This window comes from Marmota flaviventris, chromosome 8 (genome assembly GCF_047511675.1).
Source record: "Marmota flaviventris isolate mMarFla1 chromosome 8, mMarFla1.hap1, whole genome shotgun sequence".
Lineage (NCBI taxonomy): Eukaryota > Metazoa > Chordata > Mammalia > Rodentia > Sciuridae > Marmota > Marmota flaviventris.
Genome location: NC_092505.1, coordinates 52,606,567 through 52,627,878, shown reverse-complemented (window position 1 = coordinate 52,627,878; position 21,312 = coordinate 52,606,567). Strand labels below are relative to the sequence as shown.

Here is a 21,312-nt window from a genome sequence, read left to right as displayed (position 1 = left end):
CAACCCGCATGGCGGAGCCACCGGCTCGCCTCGAGGAGGCTGGGCGAGTCGGGCGGTTTAGGCGCCCGCACTGAGCCGCGGGGGAGGGGCAGGGGACGCCCGTGCAGCCGGTGCTTCTGCCCTCAGTGAGGCGGGGCGCGCAGCGGACGCCCCCGGGCAGGGGCGGGAGTGGTGGAGGCGCCGGCGGTTGGCCCTGAAAGGGGCGGTGAGCGAGCTGCTCCGGTCTCAAGGCGAGGCTTGGCCTCCCGCGCCGAGACGGGGGGAAGCGGCGGAGGCGGCGGCCCTCGGGCCGGCTGGTGAGGTGATGGCGGCGCCGGGCCCGGGGGCTGGGGCAGCCTCGGGCGGCGCTGGCTGTAGCGGTGGCGGCGCGGGCGCGGGCTCCGGGTCCGCGGGGCTCGGGGGCCGGCTGCCCAGCCGGGTGCTGGAGTTGGTGTTCTCCTACCTGGAGCTGTCGGAGCTGCGGAGCTGCGCCCTGGTGTGCAAGCACTGGTACCGTTGCCTACACGGCGATGAGAACAGCGAGGTGTGGCGGAGCCTGTGCGCCCGCAGCTTGGCAGAAGAGGCTCTGCGCACGGACATCCTCTGCAACCTGCCCAGCTACAAGGCCAAGGTGAGGGAACCCCGGGTCACACTACTGCCCTTAGTCCAGTCTTGCGCGCTGCTCTCTGTGCTACCTTTAAGCTTCTGAGTCAGACGCCTTGTCTCACCATCCCGCCTTTCCACCGCTCCTTCCTCACATTCCCCCTCCATAAAGATCCTCTTTTCTTTTGGATTGAAGTTGTGCTTCTTAACCCACCCGACTTTCGTGTCCACTTTTAAAAAAGAGTGGATGGTTTCCCACCACTTGTATCAATCACTCGTTCTACTTTCAACCCTCTTTCCTCTTAAGGACGGACCGCCAACTATTGTACCTTAAAATACTCTGATCTTAATTTTCTACTTGGTCTCCATATAGACTTTTATAAGATAATTTTGCTTTAATATGGGCTTAGTGTCTGAGATCTTTGCATTCATTTAATCTCTTCCAAGCTCTGATTTATAATCACATTTTCTTTATCCTCCTTCCGTTGAATTTCCAGCTTACAAGTGTGGTCCTAGGTACACTGCTAACTAAAGACACAGAACATCCTTCCTTCCGCACCAGATAATTGTCCTAATACTGCCTTGTGCTACTGTTATTGACTTCTTCCTTGCTAACTTTTTCATAGTTCTACCTTGATGTTTCTCATCTGTTCCATTTGTCATCTAACATGCCGGTTCCAGTTTTTGCTGCTTCCTTTTCTTCCCCCTAGATTCTTGTCTATATTCCTGTCACCTTCATAATAGAAAATAAAAATGCCAAGTAACAGGTTGTGGTAGGGCCCCGAGGTTTCTCCAGGACTTATAAACAAGGGATCCAGAGATGGATAGCAGCTTTTTCTTTTCATTTTCTTTCTTCTTATTATTTTTTCTTCCTGATACTGGAGATTGAACCCAGGGGTGCACCACTTCCAACCTACGTTTTCTAGCCCTTTTAATTTTTTTGTATTTTGGGACAGAGTCTTGTTAAGTTGCTGAGGCTGGTCTCATACCGTAATTCTCCTGTGTCAGCCTCCGGAGTAGCTGGAATTATAGGCAAATAAGAGAGTGCAGAAGATTGCAATTCTGTTATACTTTGCCTGATAAATGTATGAGTTTCATGAGTGGTTTTTTGTTTTTGATTTTTAAAGTTTTTCTCATAGAGTTTATTTTTGCTTATATTAAATTAAGACTTTTTGATAATTTACTTCTAATAGATATGTATCTTACAAATATTAGATAATGTGTTCATGTGAGTCAAGCTTCAATGAAAGCACAATGATATAAAGCTAGGTCTTCCCTTGGGCCCTTTCTTGAAGCCACCCAGTTCCCCTCCTTGGAGACAACCTGTGTTACTATTTGGTTTGTATTCTTCATGCATTTAGGTATTCCAGGCTTATACTACTAATCATAGGTTCTTTTAGATGTTACGGGACCATTTTTAATGTCTTAAGGATGAAAGATTAGTTCAGAAGAAGTCAGATATGTCTACTAGGGAAGTCATTGAGTAGAAAATTGGAGGTTTGAAGTTGAGGTTTGATTGAGCCGAATTTTAAAGATGAGATGGATTTGGATATCCTATGAGGAGGAAGTATTTTTAACAGAAGGTAAACAAGAGGAAATCAGAGGTACCATGTTTAATTTTGCAGATGTAATGGTGAATAAAAATACCCCACAAACTCAGAAAGGGGGGAATCTCATGAAAATCAAAAGGAGATCAGTTTAATAGAGGAAAGGGAGCAGGCAGTGGGGAGGGGAGGAAAGGAGAAGTACAAGGGAGTGATATTGGCTAAATTATATTGCTGTATTGTGTCCATGTATAAATAATGTAACAATAAATCCTACCATTATGTACAAATATAATTTACCAATAAAAAATGTGGAGGGAAAGAAGTTATGATAAAATTAGGGGAGGGGGGAATGAAAACAGAATCCTTAAAAAAAAAAAAAAAGCAAACTCTTATGAATGCCTTGTCTTATGGGGGAATGAATATAAACTGCATTTGATAAGTACCATGAAGGAGAGACACATGGAGTTCTGAGATTCAGTTATGGGAGAATTTGACATAGGTCGGAGGTCAGGGAATGCTTTCTTCATAGGAAGTGATGCATGAACTGAGATCTGAAGGATAAAGATAAATAGGCCAAGGGGAGAGAGAAGAGCCATTTAAGAGAATCTGATGAGTATAAGGGACAGAAAATATATGTCTATGTGGCTGGAGCATAGAGAGCAAGCTGGTTTGAGATAAGATGGAAGAAGTGGACTGGGGCCAGACTATAGGGAAGCCATTTCAAATTGTAATCAGGAGGAATTTAGGGATATGGGGGTTAGTGTTATGATTATTTTGCATTTTTAGGAGATATTTCTGACATTACTGTGTAGGAGAGGTAGGTGGGGGGGACCTTAGAGATATGGTAGACAAAAAATTAGAAAGTAGATAGTGAAGGAGATGGAGTGAAATTAATAGGTTTAGGAAGGTAAATCTGCAGAATTTGGCAATAGATTTGAAACGGATGAGAAAAAGGGAGGTGCCAAGGATGACTCTTAGGTATCTGGCTTACATAATATGGGAATAACTTTGGCTAGGTTTAGAGGACTGGAAACAAACAAGTTCATTTGGGGTAGATTAGAATTTATGGTGTTTTTGAGAAATCAGCAATAACAGATAGGTAGCTGTTAAAGACTCGAGCCTAGAGTAAATGTCTAGGTTAAAAATATAAAACAGTTCAGTTATATTGAATGAATGAATTAAGAGGAATATGATTATAAACATAAGCTGGACTGGGTATATCATGAAATGAGCCTTTTGAAATATAGCTTTCAGTATATTGTTTGAACTTTGTTCTATAGTTGGAAAACCCATAGAAGTTTGACTGGAAGAGTGACAAAATAAAAGCTGTGCTTTAAAGAGACTAGGCCATGGGCACAATGTCACATGCCTATACTCAGGAGGCTGAGGCAGGAGGATTACAAGTTCAAGATGAGCCTGGGCAACTTAGACCCTGTCTCAAAATAAAAAGGGCTGGGGTATAACTTAGTGGTAGAGTGTCACTGGGTTCAATCCCCAGTACTACAAAAATAAAGACAGGGGGCCATAAGATGAACTGAAGAGGGCAGAGGTTAATGATATACCAGAAATACAGTAAGAGGAAAGAAGTAGATGACTGGGAGAGCTATCATAAACAACAAATCCATGTAGATGGGCAGCTAACTGGGTGAGTGGGGTAAGGAGCAGAGTCAAATAGAATTTCTGAGGAGCCTGAATAACTCGGAAAGGATTGAAACAGATTTGGGATAACGTACAATTGAAAAGTATTAAAAGTTTGTCGGTCTATTTGGTTTTCTCTTTCTTTTGTTTTTTTTTTTTTCTTTTCCTTTTTAAAATTTGCTTGTTTGTTTGCTGTGAATCAAACTCAGGCCTCATGCATGCTTGGCACATGGTCTGCCAACACATCTAATCCCAGCAGTTTTCTTTCTTTTTTTAATTTTGTTCTTTTTAGATAGGAGTTTTCTTTATAAAAATTCATGTTTTACATGTCACCAAATAGCATTAGTTAGTCCCATAATACTTGTCATCTGATTGTCTAGATTTCAGATTTAAACTAGGTCTTAAAGCTATTTACTGTAATGTAAAATCCAAGTTGTTATGAGACTGAGACAGAAGTTATGGATTGTTTTATTTGGTATTTTTCCATTTCATCTGGATTTTTTCAGTATCCATTTCTATTAGACACAATATAATGATACTGTTAATCACTTCTAAAAAGAAAATAATTTTCTTAATATAAAATATGCAGTGTTCTAATTTCTGATTCTCAAATTTTATTATTATGGTTTATTTAATTTATATAAGGCTATCATGGCAAACTCTTAATTGTGTCTCTTTAGGCTGTTTTAGTATACAGATAGACTCTGCATCTTTTCTTTTTTTTTAATATATATATATTTTTAGTTGTAGTTGGGCACAATACCTTTATTCCATTCATTTATTTTTATGTAGTGCTGGGGATCGAACCCAGGGCCCCTGTGCATGCTAGGCGACTGCTCTACCGCTGAGCCACAATCCCAGCCCCATGCATCTTAACATCTCATCCCTGCAACTTCTTTGTCATGAGACTGGATTTTGCTGATTTCATGGTGTTGTTTAGCGTGTTCTTCTGTCCCCCATATTTACTACAGAAATTTGATAAATTTAGATTAGATTTTTTTTGGCAAGATACTTTTACTAGAATCAAGTGGTTAGAGGTATGTTAGAAAGTAAAATCTATATAATTAAGTGTTGTATGATATAGACAATGGTGGATAGGAATTCAGAAGAGAAATAAAGAGGTTGGATGGCCTCGGTTAAGAATAGCTTCATGGAGGTGGTGTTAGAGAATGTGTAGGAGGAGGCAAGCAGAAAGGATACAAGGAAAGTAGAAAAGGAAATAAGAATCTAATCTGGAGATCTTCAAAAGCTAGGCAGAGGAGCTGTACACCTATAATCCCAGCAACTTGGAATGCTATGGCAGGAAGATCACAAGTTCAAAGTCAGCCTCAGCAATTAAGCGGGGCCCTAAGCAACTTAGTGAGACCTTGTCTCAAAATAAAAAATAAAAAGGCCCTGGGTGTGGCTCAGTGGTTAAGCGCCCCTGGGTTCAATCCCTGGTACCCCACTCCCCTGTAAAAAAAAAAAAAAAAAAAGCCAGGCAGAAGAATTTGCAATTGATATGGAACTGTTAAAGGTTATTAACTGGGATGAGATGCAATAAAGATGCTGTTTTAGAAAGACAGGCCTGGAAGAATTCATGGTGAAGGACTGGAGAATTTAAGGGGGCCGAGGAATGGTGGCCAATAAAAAGAATATAGTTGGGGATCAGTACAGTAAAATAGGAAGATGTCACAGAAGTTAGAGGAAGAAGTTATTAATTGATCAGTATGACAAAGAGAATAAAGATAGAAAAAAAGCAGCTGGAATTTGTGAGACTTGAAGAATAAGCATAGGGAAATATTAATTTAAAAAAAATTTTTTTTGGTTTTGGGGATTGAACCCAGGGGTACTTAACCACTGAACCACATCCCCAGTCCTTTTAATTATTATTATTATTATTTTTTTTTTTTTTGAGACAAGGTCTTCCTAAGTTGCCGAGAGCCTCTATAAATTGCTGAGGCTGGCTTTGAACTTGCAGTCCTCTGGCTTCAACCTCCCAAGTCACTGGGATTACAAGCGTGTGCCACTGAGCCCTGCTAAATATTTTATAATGAGGAATTATTTTGCTTGATGATATTCTCTTGAGTGATTGAGATAATGCTTGTGAGGGGACATTTTCTTTCCTTATTTACTTTTACTTCTGATCTTTTAGGTGCTCACAAGTATATAATAATGGTCAAGATAGGGAAAACATTAAGACTACATCTGTTTTACAGCCTCCTTATGAAAACATGGGGTACCTAAAAGAAGCAGTTTAAAACTGCTGAACAGTGCAACAATGAAACAGTAAAGTACTAGCTAATGGAATTGAACATTTACTGAGGGGACTAGATACCTGATTTCTCTTGGGGGCTCCTGCATTACCTAGCTTTTGACAGGTTTGTGTTTTTAACCCCTGAGTTTGGAGTAAATGACCTTTAAGGTCTTTCATAATGCTGACTGTGACTCTGGTATAGATTTCTCTGGTTAACAAGAGCAATAGGTCTATCTTCCATTGCTTTGGGGTAGTTTGAATAAAGAAAGGATTGTAATTTTATTTTTATTTTATTTATTGCTGTGCTGAGATTGAACCTAGGGCCTCCCGCATGCTAAATATGTGCTCTAGCACCGAACTACATCCTCATCCAAGAAGGAAAATTTTAAAATAATATAGAAGGCAACTTTTTAAAATTATTAAAATAGGAGGGTTTTTTTTTTTTTTTTTGTAGAGGGGAACTATTTAGAAGAAATTATTTATTTAGAAAAATTTGTAATTACTGAAGGATCCTATTGGTAACTGCTCTTAATGACCATCTCTTTATGAAAAAGTCTACTGTTTTAGATGTTATCTAGGAGATTATTTGATTTGGAAAAATCAGAGTGGTGATGTCTTAGTGTATGAGTAATACCTAGAAAATAAACTGAGGACTTAAGGTAGTTTGTGGCTAGTAAAGTTTTTATAAGTTATAGAGCTGCTATAACTAAGGTCTTTATTTTGTATATTATTTATACATATACACACATGTGTTGACATGCAAATATATGTGTACATGTATTTATGCATAAATATATTTTTACACATTTATATATACACATATGTTTTATACAAATATGTGTGTGTGGTGCTGGGTATTGAACCCACAGCTTTGCACATGCTAGGCAAATGTTCTATCACTGATCTATATCCCCAGCCCTAAAATATAATTGTTTTCCATGGCATCATTGCTAATATCAAAAAATTTAAAAAAATATTTTTTAGTTGTAGATGGACACAATACCTTTATTTTATTTGTTTATTTTTATGTGGTGCTGGGGATTCAACCCATTGCTTCACGCATGCTAAGCAATTGCTCTACCACTGAGCCACAACCCTAGCCCCTGAAAAAAAAATTTTTTAAATATTTATGTATTTATTTGTGTATTTTTAGTTTTAGGCGGACACATTACTTTGTTTTTATGTGGTGGGGAGGATCGAACCCGGTGCCTCACGCATACTAGGCGAGCGTTCTACCACTGAGCCACAGCCACAGCCCCCCTGAAAAATATTTTATATAAAAAGATCAAATATAGGCAAAAGCAGAGAAAATAGTTTGAGCTTCCCTATACCATCACCAGGCTTTACCAGTGACCAGTGACAAATCTATGGTCATGTTTACCTCATGCACTCTCCCATTCCTGAGTATTTTAAAGCAACTCTTAGATATCATTATTTCATCCATAAACATTTCGGTATTATCTCTAATGATATAAGGATTCTTGTAATTTTTTTTAATGTTTCAAGAAGTCCATTTGGAGAAATACTGTAATTTGAAATTTGGTCAGTGATGAAACATTTTGCAGTAATTCTGTTTATGTATTTATGTATAGGTATGTACATATTTATTTTAAGAGACAGGGTTACTGTGGTTCGGTTGCTATATTGCCCATACTGGTCCTGAATTCTTGGGCTCAGTTGATTCTCCCACTACCTCCCAAGTAGCTGGGACTGTAGGCATGCTCCAGTGTCTGGCTCCAGTTGGTGGGGGAGGTGAATGTATGTTATTAGAGATGGAACCCAGGATTTCTGTACCACTGAGCTATGTCCCAGCCCTTTTTATTTTTTATTTTAAGAAAGGGTCTTGCTAAATTGCAGAGACTGGCTTCAGACTTGCAATCTCCTGCTTCAGCCTTCAGAGTTGCTGGAATTACAAGCATGTGCTACTATACCACCACACTTTGCATTTGGCAGTTATCTTAATGTTATGCAATGTTTTATATTAGTATCCCATCCTGAAACTTTAGCCATTATTTGGAAATACTTATTATGTTATTTAAAAGTATATAAACTTATTTTTTAGAAACATATAGTCTGAAGTTTGGGTACTTCTCAGTGTTTAAGAAAAAACAAATTTCTTTTTCTTTGGTCTATTTCTCATCTTTTTAGGTACGTGCTTTCCAACATGCCTTCAGCACTAATGACTGCTCCAGGAATGTCTATATTAAGAAGAATGGCTTTACTTTGCATCGAAACCCTATCGCTCAGAGCACTGATGGTGCAAGGACCAAGATCGGTTTCAGTGAGGGCCGCCATGCATGGGAAGTGTGGTGGGAGGGCCCTCTGGGCACTGTGGCAGTGATTGGAATTGCTACAAAACGGGCCCCCATGCAGTGCCAAGGTTATGTGGCATTGCTGGGAAGCGACGACCAGAGCTGGGGCTGGAATCTGGTGGACAATAATCTACTACATAATGGGGAAGTCAATGGCAGTTTTCCACAATGCAACAATGCACCAAAATACCAGGTGAGAAACTGTTTTCAGTTGTGGGCCTTTGTCCAGTCACACCTTAATTTGTTTTAGGCTTATAAATTTTTATATAGCAGCTATGTCTTTTCTGGTAATTTTAAAGTAAATGGTATATATGATGTATTTCAATATCTGTTAATGCATATTCCACCATAAACAACTCATCTTTGTTCTAGATTGAGGATTGGGAAACATTTTCTGTACAAAGTCATAAAGTAAGTATTTTAGGCTTTGCAATCAACACAATCTCTATCACAGCTTTCAACAGTTGTTATAGCACAAATGAGCTGTAGATAATATATGAACAAATGAACATGACTGTGTTCTAATAAGATTTTATTTATGGGCTGCAGGACAGATTTGGCCCAGGGATTATAGTTTGTGAGTTCTTGATCAAGATTTCATCTTTCCTATATCATGGCATATCCAAATTATTGTTTTCTACGTACCTCAGCTCAACAAATGCACCTATATACATACACATGCAAACTCACCCTCTTCTAGCTACTTATTAATCTGTGGATTCAAAGTCCTTGGAGGTGTCAATAATTTCTAGAGACAGACAAGTTCAGACAAACTGCTAGATTTTTTAATTCTTTTCACCTTAGCCTTAAGGCAGGCATACTCATTTTATTCTGGAGTCAAAATTATAATTACTATTTCTAAAAGCCTTATTACTATAGATGTGATAGAGTATAAAACACAGTAATCTGATAAGAAATTAGAAGTCTTATGGAACTATAGATTCCATATTTCAGAGCCATGGGTAGCTTGAAATCTGTAGTCTCATTGATGACCTATCAGGCATACTAAAGTAGAAAAACTAAAAATGTATTCCATTTCCTGAGTTATAAAACCTGGAAGTATTTTATTTTATTTTATAGAATTCTTTCCTCATTGTCTTTTTATGTTCTGCAACTACCCTACATAGAAGGGTGTCTGGATTTCATAATCACCAAAGATAAACTCCTGTCACTACCTTTGCAGTAATTTTGTAATGACAGTTCTTCAAGTGTTTTTCAGAGAACATATTCTGTTTGATTTAAATTTTTTTCAGTTTACTAACTTGTTTAATTCCCATGTATGACCTATTTTGAAGAATGTTCCATGTGTGCCTAGAAAGAATATAAACTGATGGAATATTCTGTGATAGGTCAAGTTGGTCAATAGGGTTCAAGTCTTCTGTATTGTTACTGATTTTTCTTTTTTTCTGTTCTTATACTGAGAGAAGTACTGAAGTCCTAAACTACACTTGCTACCTTGTTTATTCTTTCCTTTCTGTCAGCTTTACTTCATAGATTTATGGGCTCTGTTATTGGATAAATGTACATTTTTAAATGTTATATCTTTCTGTCTAATTAGTTCTTTTGTAGTCATGAAATTACCTTTGACTATTCAGATTCCTTTAAATTTGTTTTATCTGGTTTTAATGTAACCTGTCCAGTTTTGTCATGTTTACTATTTTGCAAAGGGCTCCCTGGTGCCCTTTTCTTTCTTGTATTAAAAGTGGGTCTCCTACGTAGCATGTGGTATTGATTTTTATCTAACCCAGTCTCATAATCTCTGCTTTCTAGTGTTTAGTTCATTTATATTTAATGTAATTATTGGACTGCTTGATATTGTCCATGTCTCTGTGTCTATGAAGTTATGTACACACACATACAGACACACACACACACACACACACGGGCTTGTTTCTCTATGTTCTTTGGATTAGATAATTTCTATTGCAACATCTTCAAGTTCGTTGCTTCTTTCTTCTGCCATCTCAACTGCTAATGAACGAGGCTAATGAGTTTGGGTTATATTATACTCTTTAACTCTAGACTTTTCATTGAATTTCTTTCTTATTTATTTATTTTTGTAACTGGGGATTGAACCCAGGGTTGTTTTTACTAAATTGCTGAGGCTGGCCTCAAGTTTGCTATCCTTCTGTCTCAGCCTCCTAAACTGCTGGAATTACAGGAGTGTGTCACCATGCCAAGCTGGTTTCTTTATTTAGAGTTTGTTTTTCTCTTTGAGATTTTCTGCTTATTCACTACTAAATACTATTTTATTCTTTGGACACATTTAGACTCATTGTTGCTGAGAGACACATTAAAATAGCTACTTTGAAGTCTTTGCCAAATGTAACACATAGGCCTACTTGGAGTCAGTTTCTGCTGACAAACCCCCTACCCTCAACCTCCTTTTCTTTTCCTACAAAGTCTTTTTTTTTTTTTGGTTGAAACTGGAATGTAGATAATATGTTTTATTATTTATAAAACTCTGGAATGTTTTGTTTTTCTAGAAACTTGTTTTATTCTCTGAAGAGTGTAGGTTTTCTTATAATGGTAAGTATTTAATTTACCTGGACTCAAACCATAAACTTGATCTCCCACGTGGTATGAAGTAGCTAATGCCATTGCCCAGTTTTTTCAAGTTCTAATGTTGTCACCTTTGCTGCTTTTCAGTCTGGTTTCCTGGGGGTTTCCCTGGCTTCTGTAATCCTTGTAGTCTCAAAGGATTTGGGCAGACTTTATTATCAGACCTATGGGCTCACCCTCTCTGTGGTTTTTTTTTTTTTTTTGCTTCTGGAGTTCCTTCTTGCAGTTTCCAGTTGCTATGCCATCCTCAAGTTTTATTCACTTCCCTCTGTAGCTAGTAAGACTTTTACTTTTTGCTTCCTACTCTGTATGCATGGTGTAGCTCAAAGTTGAAGCAAACTTAAAAATTTTAGCAGGATTAATCCTGTCTTCTTAGTTATGTCTTTTGTGAAATATGAGTAACTCTTCGGATTTACATGAGGATTAAATGGCACAATGCAAATGAAATACACAATTACTCAACAAAATATTATTTCCATTTTGTTGTTGTTGGTGTTGTTTTTGTTAGTAACATTGATGGTGATGATTTGGAGGTTCTTAGGTCCACAGAGTAAGATATGAGTTTATTTTATGTTGGGCAAAGGAAAGGAAAAAGCAGACGTTGGTAACTATTTGTGACAGGAAATGCAGCAAAGGAAAGTAAATGACAATGATAGGAATTATAATCAGGAATTATTAAATTTTGATTTTTTTATTGTAAATATTCGAACTTTCTACCTCTGAATATATAAATGCAACTCTCTTATAGATGCAAACTGTAAAGATGAAATATTCTTCTTTGCTTTTCAAAATGGAGAAAGAAATGAACATATTGAGCTTCCAGTTTAGTTAAATAGTCTGAACTCTTATAACTGGACCACAAATTGACTATTCAGTAAAGCCAATTCTAAATTTTTAGAATAATATAGACAGGTTTAATTTTCCATGATTATATAAATTCCACATTGGAACTGATTTGTAAACTTAAGCCTATTGAGTGTTTTACTATAGTGATTTTTTTTAAAATCATGGTAAAACATACATAGCACATTTATTATTTTAACACTTTGTAAGCAAACAACAATGCAATGTTGTGTAACCACCACTGCTATTTATACCCAAAACATTTTTTGTGATCCCCAACATAAACTCCAAATTCACTAAACAATAACTCCCTATTTTCCCTGCTCCTTAGCCCTTGGTAACCTCCATTCTACCTTCTGTCTCTATTTAATTATTTTAGATATTTTATATAAATGGAATCATATAATATTTATTTTTTTGATGTCTAGCTTATTTAGCATAATGTTTTCATGTTAATCCATGTTGTAGCTGAATAACGTTCTATGTGTGTATATTCAATAGTGATTTGAGAAGGTTATTTATATAGCTTTTGGCAAAATATACCAAGTTACAGATGTTAGTGTTAACTTGCTTAAGAAGCATCTTTAAGCAAAGAATATATAAAATCTGGGGACAGTTCAGGGGGAACATTTAAATTGTTAGTAATTAAATGTGGATCCCATGTTGTCTCAAAAAAGTGATCAGAATAAGCACTTTTGATGAGAATATTATTCTTCTAGATGTTTCTCTCTGACCAAAAGGTTTCCCTTCTTATTTTTCTAGATAACATTAAAAATATTTTTTTCTTAGTAATATTTTAACTTCTTAATTTGTGTCATGTTTCTTCTGGCTATGCCTTTGGTGTATTTTCTTCTAACCTTTTTTAAAAAATTATTTGATTAATTATTTATTTTTATGTGGTGCTGAGGATTGAACCCAGTGCATTGCACTTGCTAGGCAAGCGCTCTACTCTACCACTGAGCCACAACCCCAGCCCTTCTGACCGTCTTTTGATGTCTTTTTGCAGATAGGAGAAAGAATTCGAGTCATCTTGGACATGGAAGATAAGACTTTAGCTTTTGAACGTGGATATGAGTTCCTGGGGGTTGCCTTTAGAGGACTTCCAAAGGCCTGTTTATATCCAGCAGTTTCTGCTGTATATGGCAACACAGAAGTGACTTTGGTTTACCTTGGAAAACCCTTGGATGGATGACAGTGGCTTTCTTGGGATGAAAGACAGACTGGAGAAGAGATCTACTTGTGGAAAGTAGAATCATGAAGTGACAGTGTCATATGTGCATGTCCAAGAAACATCCTGAAAAACACATGAAATTGTAAACTGGAGAAGCAACTCTATTAACAGATTATCTTAGTGTTTCCTCTTTCCACTGGGCCAGAAAAATCCTCAGGGTTGCAGTTGGTTGAGTGGGCAGTTGACATATGCATGTTGCAACAGATTTTGTCTCTATGTTAGCAATGTGTTATTTCCAACTTTAAAGGTGAGATTTTAGGGACATCCGTAAAAGGGATAAGGATTTTTAAGTAATGCATTTGTGAAAAAGATTGATCCCATCTTACAACTGCCTGTTTTTTCTCCAGTCCCTTTTTTTCCAGCCAGCTTGACTATTAGAAAAGTATGAAACTGGTTGGGTTTTATTTAATATTTTTAATATATTGAGAAGCATGGTCTGCTTGGACTGCACTTCTCTAACAATGAGAAATAAAATTGTGCAGCTATTTTAAGAGTTGTATATACAATATGTGTGTAAAAAAGAACTGTAAAAAAAAAAGGACAAAGGGTTGCTTTGTTCTATTTCAGTTTCTTAAAAACCACTACATGGTACAAAATCAAAATAACATTTAGGGACAATTGGGTAACTTCAAAGAGGAGGATTTTAAGAGGAGATGTATTGTATTGGCTCATTTGATCTTACTTTTGATTCAGTTCCCATAACTGTTATAGTCTGTTGTCTGTTGTTGGCTTGTTTTGATTTTTGTTTAGTTAAACCATCAAAATTATAGTTAAGACTCCTCAATCTCCTGGCTAAAGATTGAGGGAAGACAAGTCTATTTCTAATTATTCATATATCAGTAAACATGATCTAAACATAATAATAATATACGTATTTTGGTATCTTTTTTTTTTTTTTTTGGCTTTCTGAGAAAGTGTCTCATAACAGAAAACAATGCCATGTGCTCTTACAGTCCTCAAATATGAACGCTATTAGTCATACAACCTAGGAAAAGAATTAATCAGTGATTCTTTTATTTTTAACTTTATAATGCTGTAGATAAAAGTTTTTTAATTTCATATTGTTTACATCATGTAACAGTCCAAGCCTCAAACTCTTCATTGGGGCTATCAAAAATGTTTACCTACCCATCTGAAACAGTGCCAACCTGAACCCAGGTTAATTTTATTAATCTCATTATAGATAATTGCCCCCATGGGACTTGAAATATAACACCTTGTGCTGAGAACTTCAGGTTGGCAATGTTTTGAAATTTTCATTGGAGGAGAGCTTAACATCCTATTTTGATAAATCTTTTTTTTTCCTCATTAACACTCTTTTGAATTAACAATCCAACACACATGAGCTGAGATTTTTCTTTTGTTAGAAGAGAAACAAACATCTTTCTGTATGAAAGTATAAATTGTATGGTTTCAGATACATAACAATTAAGGCAAGTGAAATATTTGTACTTTTTAAATTATTGCAGTATGTATAATTTTAAATCTAATAAAACTAGGGACAGCAAGCAGCTTGCTGGGGTTCTTGGGTTGCTCCTTGAGAGTTAAAATTATCAAAATCCCTATGAAGCAGGAGATGTCAGCCATAGAACAAAGATTTGTTATTGTTACCTGAAAGGTTTACAAGTATTTATTGTGCATTTGGTATGTTGTTTGAAACAAAAAAAAAGATTGTTAAAGATTCTTTTCGATATCCATGTCAAGAAAAAGCTGCCTTGTACAGAGTGAAAGTATATGTTAAATGTATTAGAGAATACAGCTGACACAGGAATTGGTTTTTCTTGGTGTAGAACAACTCAATTGGCTAAGTCTAAATGATTAAAGAGAACTGGTTCAGGATGAAGATTGACTAGTTAGAAAGTGATAAAGACCTTTAAGTACTTGTTGCATTTTCAGGTTGTGATATGGTCAATTCCAAGAGCATCTGCTAAGAATTTTGTTTATAACTTCTATTTTGTCTTGTTAGTAAATGTTCATTTACAACAAAGTTTTGAAGGTGCTTACTGGAAAACAAAAACATGGTTATTCATTCCATATTGAACCTAGAGTCCAATAATTGCCTAAATATTTAACAACAAGCCATTCTTATATCAAAGATTTGAATTCCCAAATATCCCCTTTGCAAGTTTTGTAAAATGGAGTTTCGTAGTTAGCATGAGCATCAGGAGAATAAAGAATCATCATTTATATCCTGATGGATCAATTTGTTACTAGAGACCAGCAGTGACTGTCCAGATGATTAAAACAAACTGCTACCATATTCAAGGAGATCTCTTTTTCATTGTTGCTGAGAGAGCATTTAGGTAGAAGATAGTTGCACCTGAAGATTGAGTATAAATCACTTAAACCAATAGTTCTCAACCTTGCCTGTATTTGGAATCACTTTGGAGTTTGTTTTAAAATATTTATGTTTACCAGGCTCAGGGGCGCACACACCTGTAATCTTGGCAAATTGGGAGAAGGATTGAAAGTGGGAGGCCAGACTCAGCGACTTAGGGTGATTCTGTCTCAAAAAAAAAAAAAAAAAAAAAGGCTGGGAATGTAGCTCAGTGGTAGAGTGCCCTGGGTTCAATCCTCAATACCATAGGAAAATAAAAAATTTATGCTTGGGTCCCATATCCTAAGACACTGATGTTGGTCCAGAATATGATCTGGCCTAAAGGATATTTTAAAACTTCCTGGTGATTCCAATAAGCCACCAAGGTTGAGAACCATTATTCTAAAACTCACCTACTTTTCTCATCTGCAAAATAGAAAATTCTTGCTCCCTCCCTTCACTACCTCACAAGGATATTGAGGGTAAAGGAAAAAATAAGGGGAAAGTGCTTGTGCTAAGGATGAAAAGCAAAGTAATATTTGTTCTATTTCAACTGCAACCATGATCAGGAAAAAATGTGTAATTAAATTTACTGTGTTGCCTTGGGTAACTGGGAGCTCACTCTTTGGTTCTTTTAATGAAGTATGCAGATGTGGAAGCAAACATTACCATTACCCATATTCAGACAATGGTCTTCTGTCATACTTGAGATAGACTGTTTTTATTTATCTGATTTTACATAGGAAAGAAAGGACTATCAATAGGTTTAAAGTCTGTAATAATGTTCATTGACTTATAACTCATTAAAATTTTTCATACAAGGAATTTTGTGGTTAATAGATATCATTTCATAGTTGCCATTTACTTTTTCATTATTTTGACTTTTAAATATCAAGCTATTTATTTCATCTTTCATTCTTATTCATATAAGGTAAGGCACCTAAAGCCAAGTAGGTCTTGCCCAGTTGAATATATGAAATCATGGCTTAATGATTAGGCCTCTTCTGCCTTTCACATATGATTTGACTGGGGAGTTTAAAAAATAACAAAACCCTAAACTTTATAGAAATGATTATTAACTTTTAACTTAAGTCCCCAAACTACTGTTTATGTAAACTCTAACTAGTATTTTTTTGGCTAATTTTAAGAAATAAACTGTTTGAAGAGATAGAAGCTTAAGGAGTTTTAAATCTTAGTGTTTAAAAGATTACTTTCCAGAAATCAAGACCACCATAGTTGGGACTGTGGTAGATAGGCCCACTTTGAAGCCTTTATTAGGAAGGAAGAGTCCATACCCAAGCCAAATGCAATCCTTATAAAACATTCCTCATTCCCTTTAGCTGAATGTAATCTCTCCTTCCTTGAAATTTTCTTAGTTTTATATGTATCTATACTTAACTCATGCTGTATGACTTTATACTTTGCATAAAATTATTTATATTTATTGATTATTTATTGGTGTCTTAACTCCCTAAACTAGGACAGGGTCTCTGATGGACTCATCTTTGTGTTCACATCTTTAAGCTCAATAGGCTTACATATATGTTGAGGAACAGAGAAAACTACATAGAAAGACAAAAATTCCTCTACAGTTATAGGATATTTAACAAAAGATAGATGAGAAAGAAATTCTTTGTCTTAGTCCAAGTGAAGCAGAAAGGAAAGAGATGCAAATCCAAGGCTAATGAAGAAAAAATAATTATTGTGAATGCATTTTAGCCATTCCCCTTTATTTGTAAATATTGGTAAACTGATTTTTAGTTCTTGGTGTAGATTTCGTATTTGTTCAGAATTGAAACTAGAATTCTGTATTTTAATTTTTTGGAATTATGTTGTTTTGCTTTAGTTTCCTAATAAAAAGTTAAAACAAAGCTTAACCACCTGTGATTGCTTACATTTTGGAAAAGAAAAATTTTATACATTGGTCAGAAAAATTGGGGTGCCTTGTAGCCAAAGGTAGTGAAGAAATTAACCTATAAATTCCATGACTTTTAACAATAGAATGTTTAGAAGGGAATGTAGACAGGGAACTGTAATTCTGTAGATCTTGTTCCTTGTTGGCACAACCCCAGCTAACAGTTGATTATGTAGGTTGTTTGCCAAGAGTTAGAAGAGGCAGCATACTAGTCTAGGACTGGCTTAACAAGTGGCCTCCAAGATACAAAGCTTAGAAGAGAATCAGTGCATGTTGCTAAAAGTTTCTTAATATATTAATGTTAAAATTAATTTCCTAACAGAAAATTAAGGAGGTGTGAAATTTCTGTATCTTTTTGTTTAATGGAAAGAGACGATAGGGACAGCTTCACCAGTCTGTTGTCCTAGTTTCATTTTTAGATCCTCCCCCAAACCAATTTGCTTTTTATTTAATGTAGTCATTAGAATATTGTTGACAGCATCATGTTCTCTAATCTTAATATAGTTTCCTGAAAGCAGTCCTGCAGGATTTAAAGTTGTCATGCATTATTCAGCCTTTGTACATAGGATTTCATAATGATTGACTCAAGAATCTTTAGGGAGTTTCCTTAGGTCACCCTATTGATGGTGTTTAATTTGTTTCTTTTAAACAGGAAAGCATAAGAAAAGGATAAGGGAAGTCAAGCCCTATCCTATGGTGTGATACTTAATATGATATACTGTATTCTGTTCCTTTCCTCTACAAATAAATTGGGAGAGGTGAAATAAAATAATGGGAATGGTTTTAAGTTCCTATCTCCCTTAAGAAAGACTCCTTGAAATAATTTTTTAACATAGTATCCTTTATTTGATTAATTAAAGGTGCATTATAATGAGAATAGATGATGTACCTGTTAATTTTAATGTAGCTATTTTGTTTTCTTTTCCCTGCCGGTTTATTCATCTATGCCCTTTGTTGACCACCTCCAACTTTGAAGGAAAGCAGGCTTAAGGTTAGGATGAGTTGTCAGTAACATCTATCCCCACCCCCACCCCCCCAATAGGCCAAAGAATGATATTGTTCATGGCCAAATTTTCCAGAGCAGTAGAGGACAGATGGCTATTTGCTGAAAGGCATAGTGGTAGCAAAGACTGCATCAAATTTTTGGAAGCAGCTAAATGCATCCATGCTTTCAAATACAGCCTATTGGAATAGTGAACTTAATTACCTATGGAATCATATGGAACTGTTACTGACTCCCTAGGCCATGCCGGGTTTTTATGTAGCTGTAACTGCACCATAGCTTCTGAAATTATGAAGGATCTCCTTGCCCACCTACAGTAACTCAGTAATTTAGAAAGAATGAAAAAAAAAATTAAGAATTCATTAAATGGGGGTCTGGGATCATGGCACAGTGGTAGAGTGCTCATCTAGCACATGTGAGGCACTGGGTTCTATCCTTGGTACCGCATAAAAATAAATAAAACAAAGGTATTGGGTCCATCTATGACTAAAAATAATATTTAAAAGAAAAGAATTCATTAAATAGATTCTTGTGCCTATTATGTACCAGGCTCTTGTCAGTTACTAGGGATGTGCTAGTAGGATATAATAGGGATATGGAGGGGGCAGAGAAAGGTCTATTCTGAAGTTGCTTATGAGTTAGCATGAAAACAAATGTGGAAATAGACTACCATGAAACAGTGGAATAGTTGCTTTAGTGAAATTATGTATGAGGTCCAGGGTGGCATAGGAGACTGAATATTCAACTTAACCTGGGGTGAGATAGCTAAGTGGTGTCTTAGAAGTTGATTAAGATTTATATTAATGAAGATTATAAGAAGAGGGAATAGTATGTGCTGTGATACAAAGGCATAAGGAGGTCCAGTATATCTGAAAATGATGCATACTGGAGAAATGGGACAGGTCATGGATCAAGGAAACTGAGGCCAGGTCATAATAGCCAATCTAAGGAGTCAAGAGTGAGGCACCCAGTTTAGTGTGGACATGGAGAATAATGGTATTCTTTTTATTAGGGAATAAAAAAGAAGAAATAGATTGGGTGGTGGTGTCAATATATTAACTTGCAAACATGTTGAATCTAAGTTAGATTCAAAAGGCAGTTGGAAGCCAGGTGCCAGGCAACCTCTATAATGAAAACTACAGAACACTAAAGAAAGAAATTGAAGAAGACCTCAGAAAATGGAAAGATCTACCATGTTCCTGGATGGCAGAATTTATATTATCAAAGTGGCCATATTATCGCTGGGTGCAGTGGTGTGTGCCTATAAATCCCACAGCTCGGGAGGCTGAGGCAGGAGGATCGTGAGTTCAAAGTCAGCCTCAGCCAAAGGTAGGTGCTAAGCAACTCAGTGAGACACTGTCTATAAATAAAAATACAAAATAGGGTTGGAGATGTGGCTCGGTGGTTGTTAATTTATAATAACCATAATAACTCGGTAGTTGAGTGCCCTTGAGTTCAATTCCCAGTACCCACCCACTGAAAAAAAGGCAGTTAGAACTAATAAGATTATAGTTGAGATAGTGAACAGTCAACTAAAACAAATGCTGATGAGAAGCTGGGTGCAATGACACATGCCCATAATCCTAGTGACTCAGGAGGCTGAGGCAGAAAGCTAACAAATTGAAGGTCAGCTTCAGCAAGACCCTGTCTCAACATAAAAATTATAAAGGAGATGTAGCTCAGTAGTAGAGTGCCCTGGGAAGGAAGGGGTGGGGAGATGCTAATGAGTTGCTTTCCTCTGATTCTACCAGCTCCACCATTCAGTAGGACCAGTGAAGGGAGGTGTACCTAGTATAGACATTGAAAGGACAGCCTACAATTAAATGTTGGTGATTTAGATATTCCTCTCCCATGCCCCACATCTCTGAGTTACAATTCTAATACTTAAAACTTTTCAACTCTGAGTTACAATTCTAATGCTTAAAACTTTTCAAATGCCTCTTTTTAATTTTTTGAGGAGCTCAGTAATTTTCTATCATTTGGTTTTTAGGCAAGACCACTGGATTAGTAGTTCAGAAGCCACCAGTTCCAAATCCTGGAGGTGCTGTAAGCCATGACAGTTTCCTGAGCAGACTTCTTCCTTTCTGGGTCTGTTTCCTCATCTGCTAAAAGGAGGTTGACCTAGCTCAATGGTTCTCATTTTGGCATGCCCACTAGAATCACCTGGAAAGCTCGTTTTATTTATTTATTTATATGCTCGCACTTATTTTTTATTTTATTTTATTTTTGTTGTTGTAGTTGGACACAATACCTTTATTTTGTTTATTTTTATGTGGTGCTGAGGATCACCCAGCGCCTCCCACAGGCTAAGCCAGTGGGCTAGCTACCCCTGAACCCCTTGTTTTGTTTTTTACATCAGCTTTACTGAGAATTGACATACAATAAGCTATCTACATTTAAATTGTTCAATTTGTTAAGTTTTGACATGCACATTTTCCATCACAATCAAGTTACTATATAACTGGGAAGCTTTTAAAAGATAAGATACCCAGGATGGATAAAGTCTATGTGGAATAAGGCATTAGTATCAGTATTTTTTCAAAAAAACATTTCCAGGTAATTCTCCCCCTGAACTTGAAGATCACCATTCAGGAGTAACATTTGAGGAGCCTGAGAGTGGTAGAAAAATATCTGTTTGGGGGTTGAGGTTGTGGCTCAGTGGTAGAGGTAAAAATATATATAAAAATATATATTTTTTAATTTTATTTTTAATTATAGGTGGACACAATACCTTTATTTTATTTTATGTGGTGCTGAGGATCGAACCCAGTGCCTCACGCATGCCAGGCGAGTGCTCTGCCTCTGAGCCCCAGCCCCAGCCCCAAAATATATATATTTTAAAAAAAGAAAAATATCTGTTTTGTGACCAGGAAAAAGAAAAAAAGAGCTCTTGTCTTATACTGAGAGCAAGTCATTGGCAGAGCAACAGCCAAGAAACTTATTATCTCTTTTATTATTCTTTCAATGGACCTTAGAAAGCTAAATTTAAAAAATAAAAATAAAAAGATGCTAGTATACTTGTTAGGATTCTTCCAGAGAGCAGTGGATTTGGTCCTCCCTGAATCAGGGTAGCAATGAAATTTGGACGCTAAGCCCAAGCTGAGAAGCTGCATCTGTGATTTGTTG

General features: G+C 36.6%; 1 protein-coding gene across 1 annotated transcript; it reads left to right on the top strand.

The window, feature by feature from the left end:
* Positions 1–3: 3 nt before the first annotated feature.
* On the top strand, positions 4–17,145 carry Fbxo45 (F-box protein 45). Its single transcript, XM_027935982.2, has 3 exons — positions 4–610; positions 8,152–8,508; positions 12,727–17,145. The coding sequence occupies exons 1-3, from the start codon at positions 305–307 to the stop codon at positions 12,910–12,912; spliced, it is 849 nt and encodes a 282-aa protein (XP_027791783.2). The 5' UTR covers positions 4–304; the 3' UTR covers positions 12,913–17,145.
* The last annotated feature ends 4,167 nt before the right edge of the window (positions 17,146–21,312 follow it).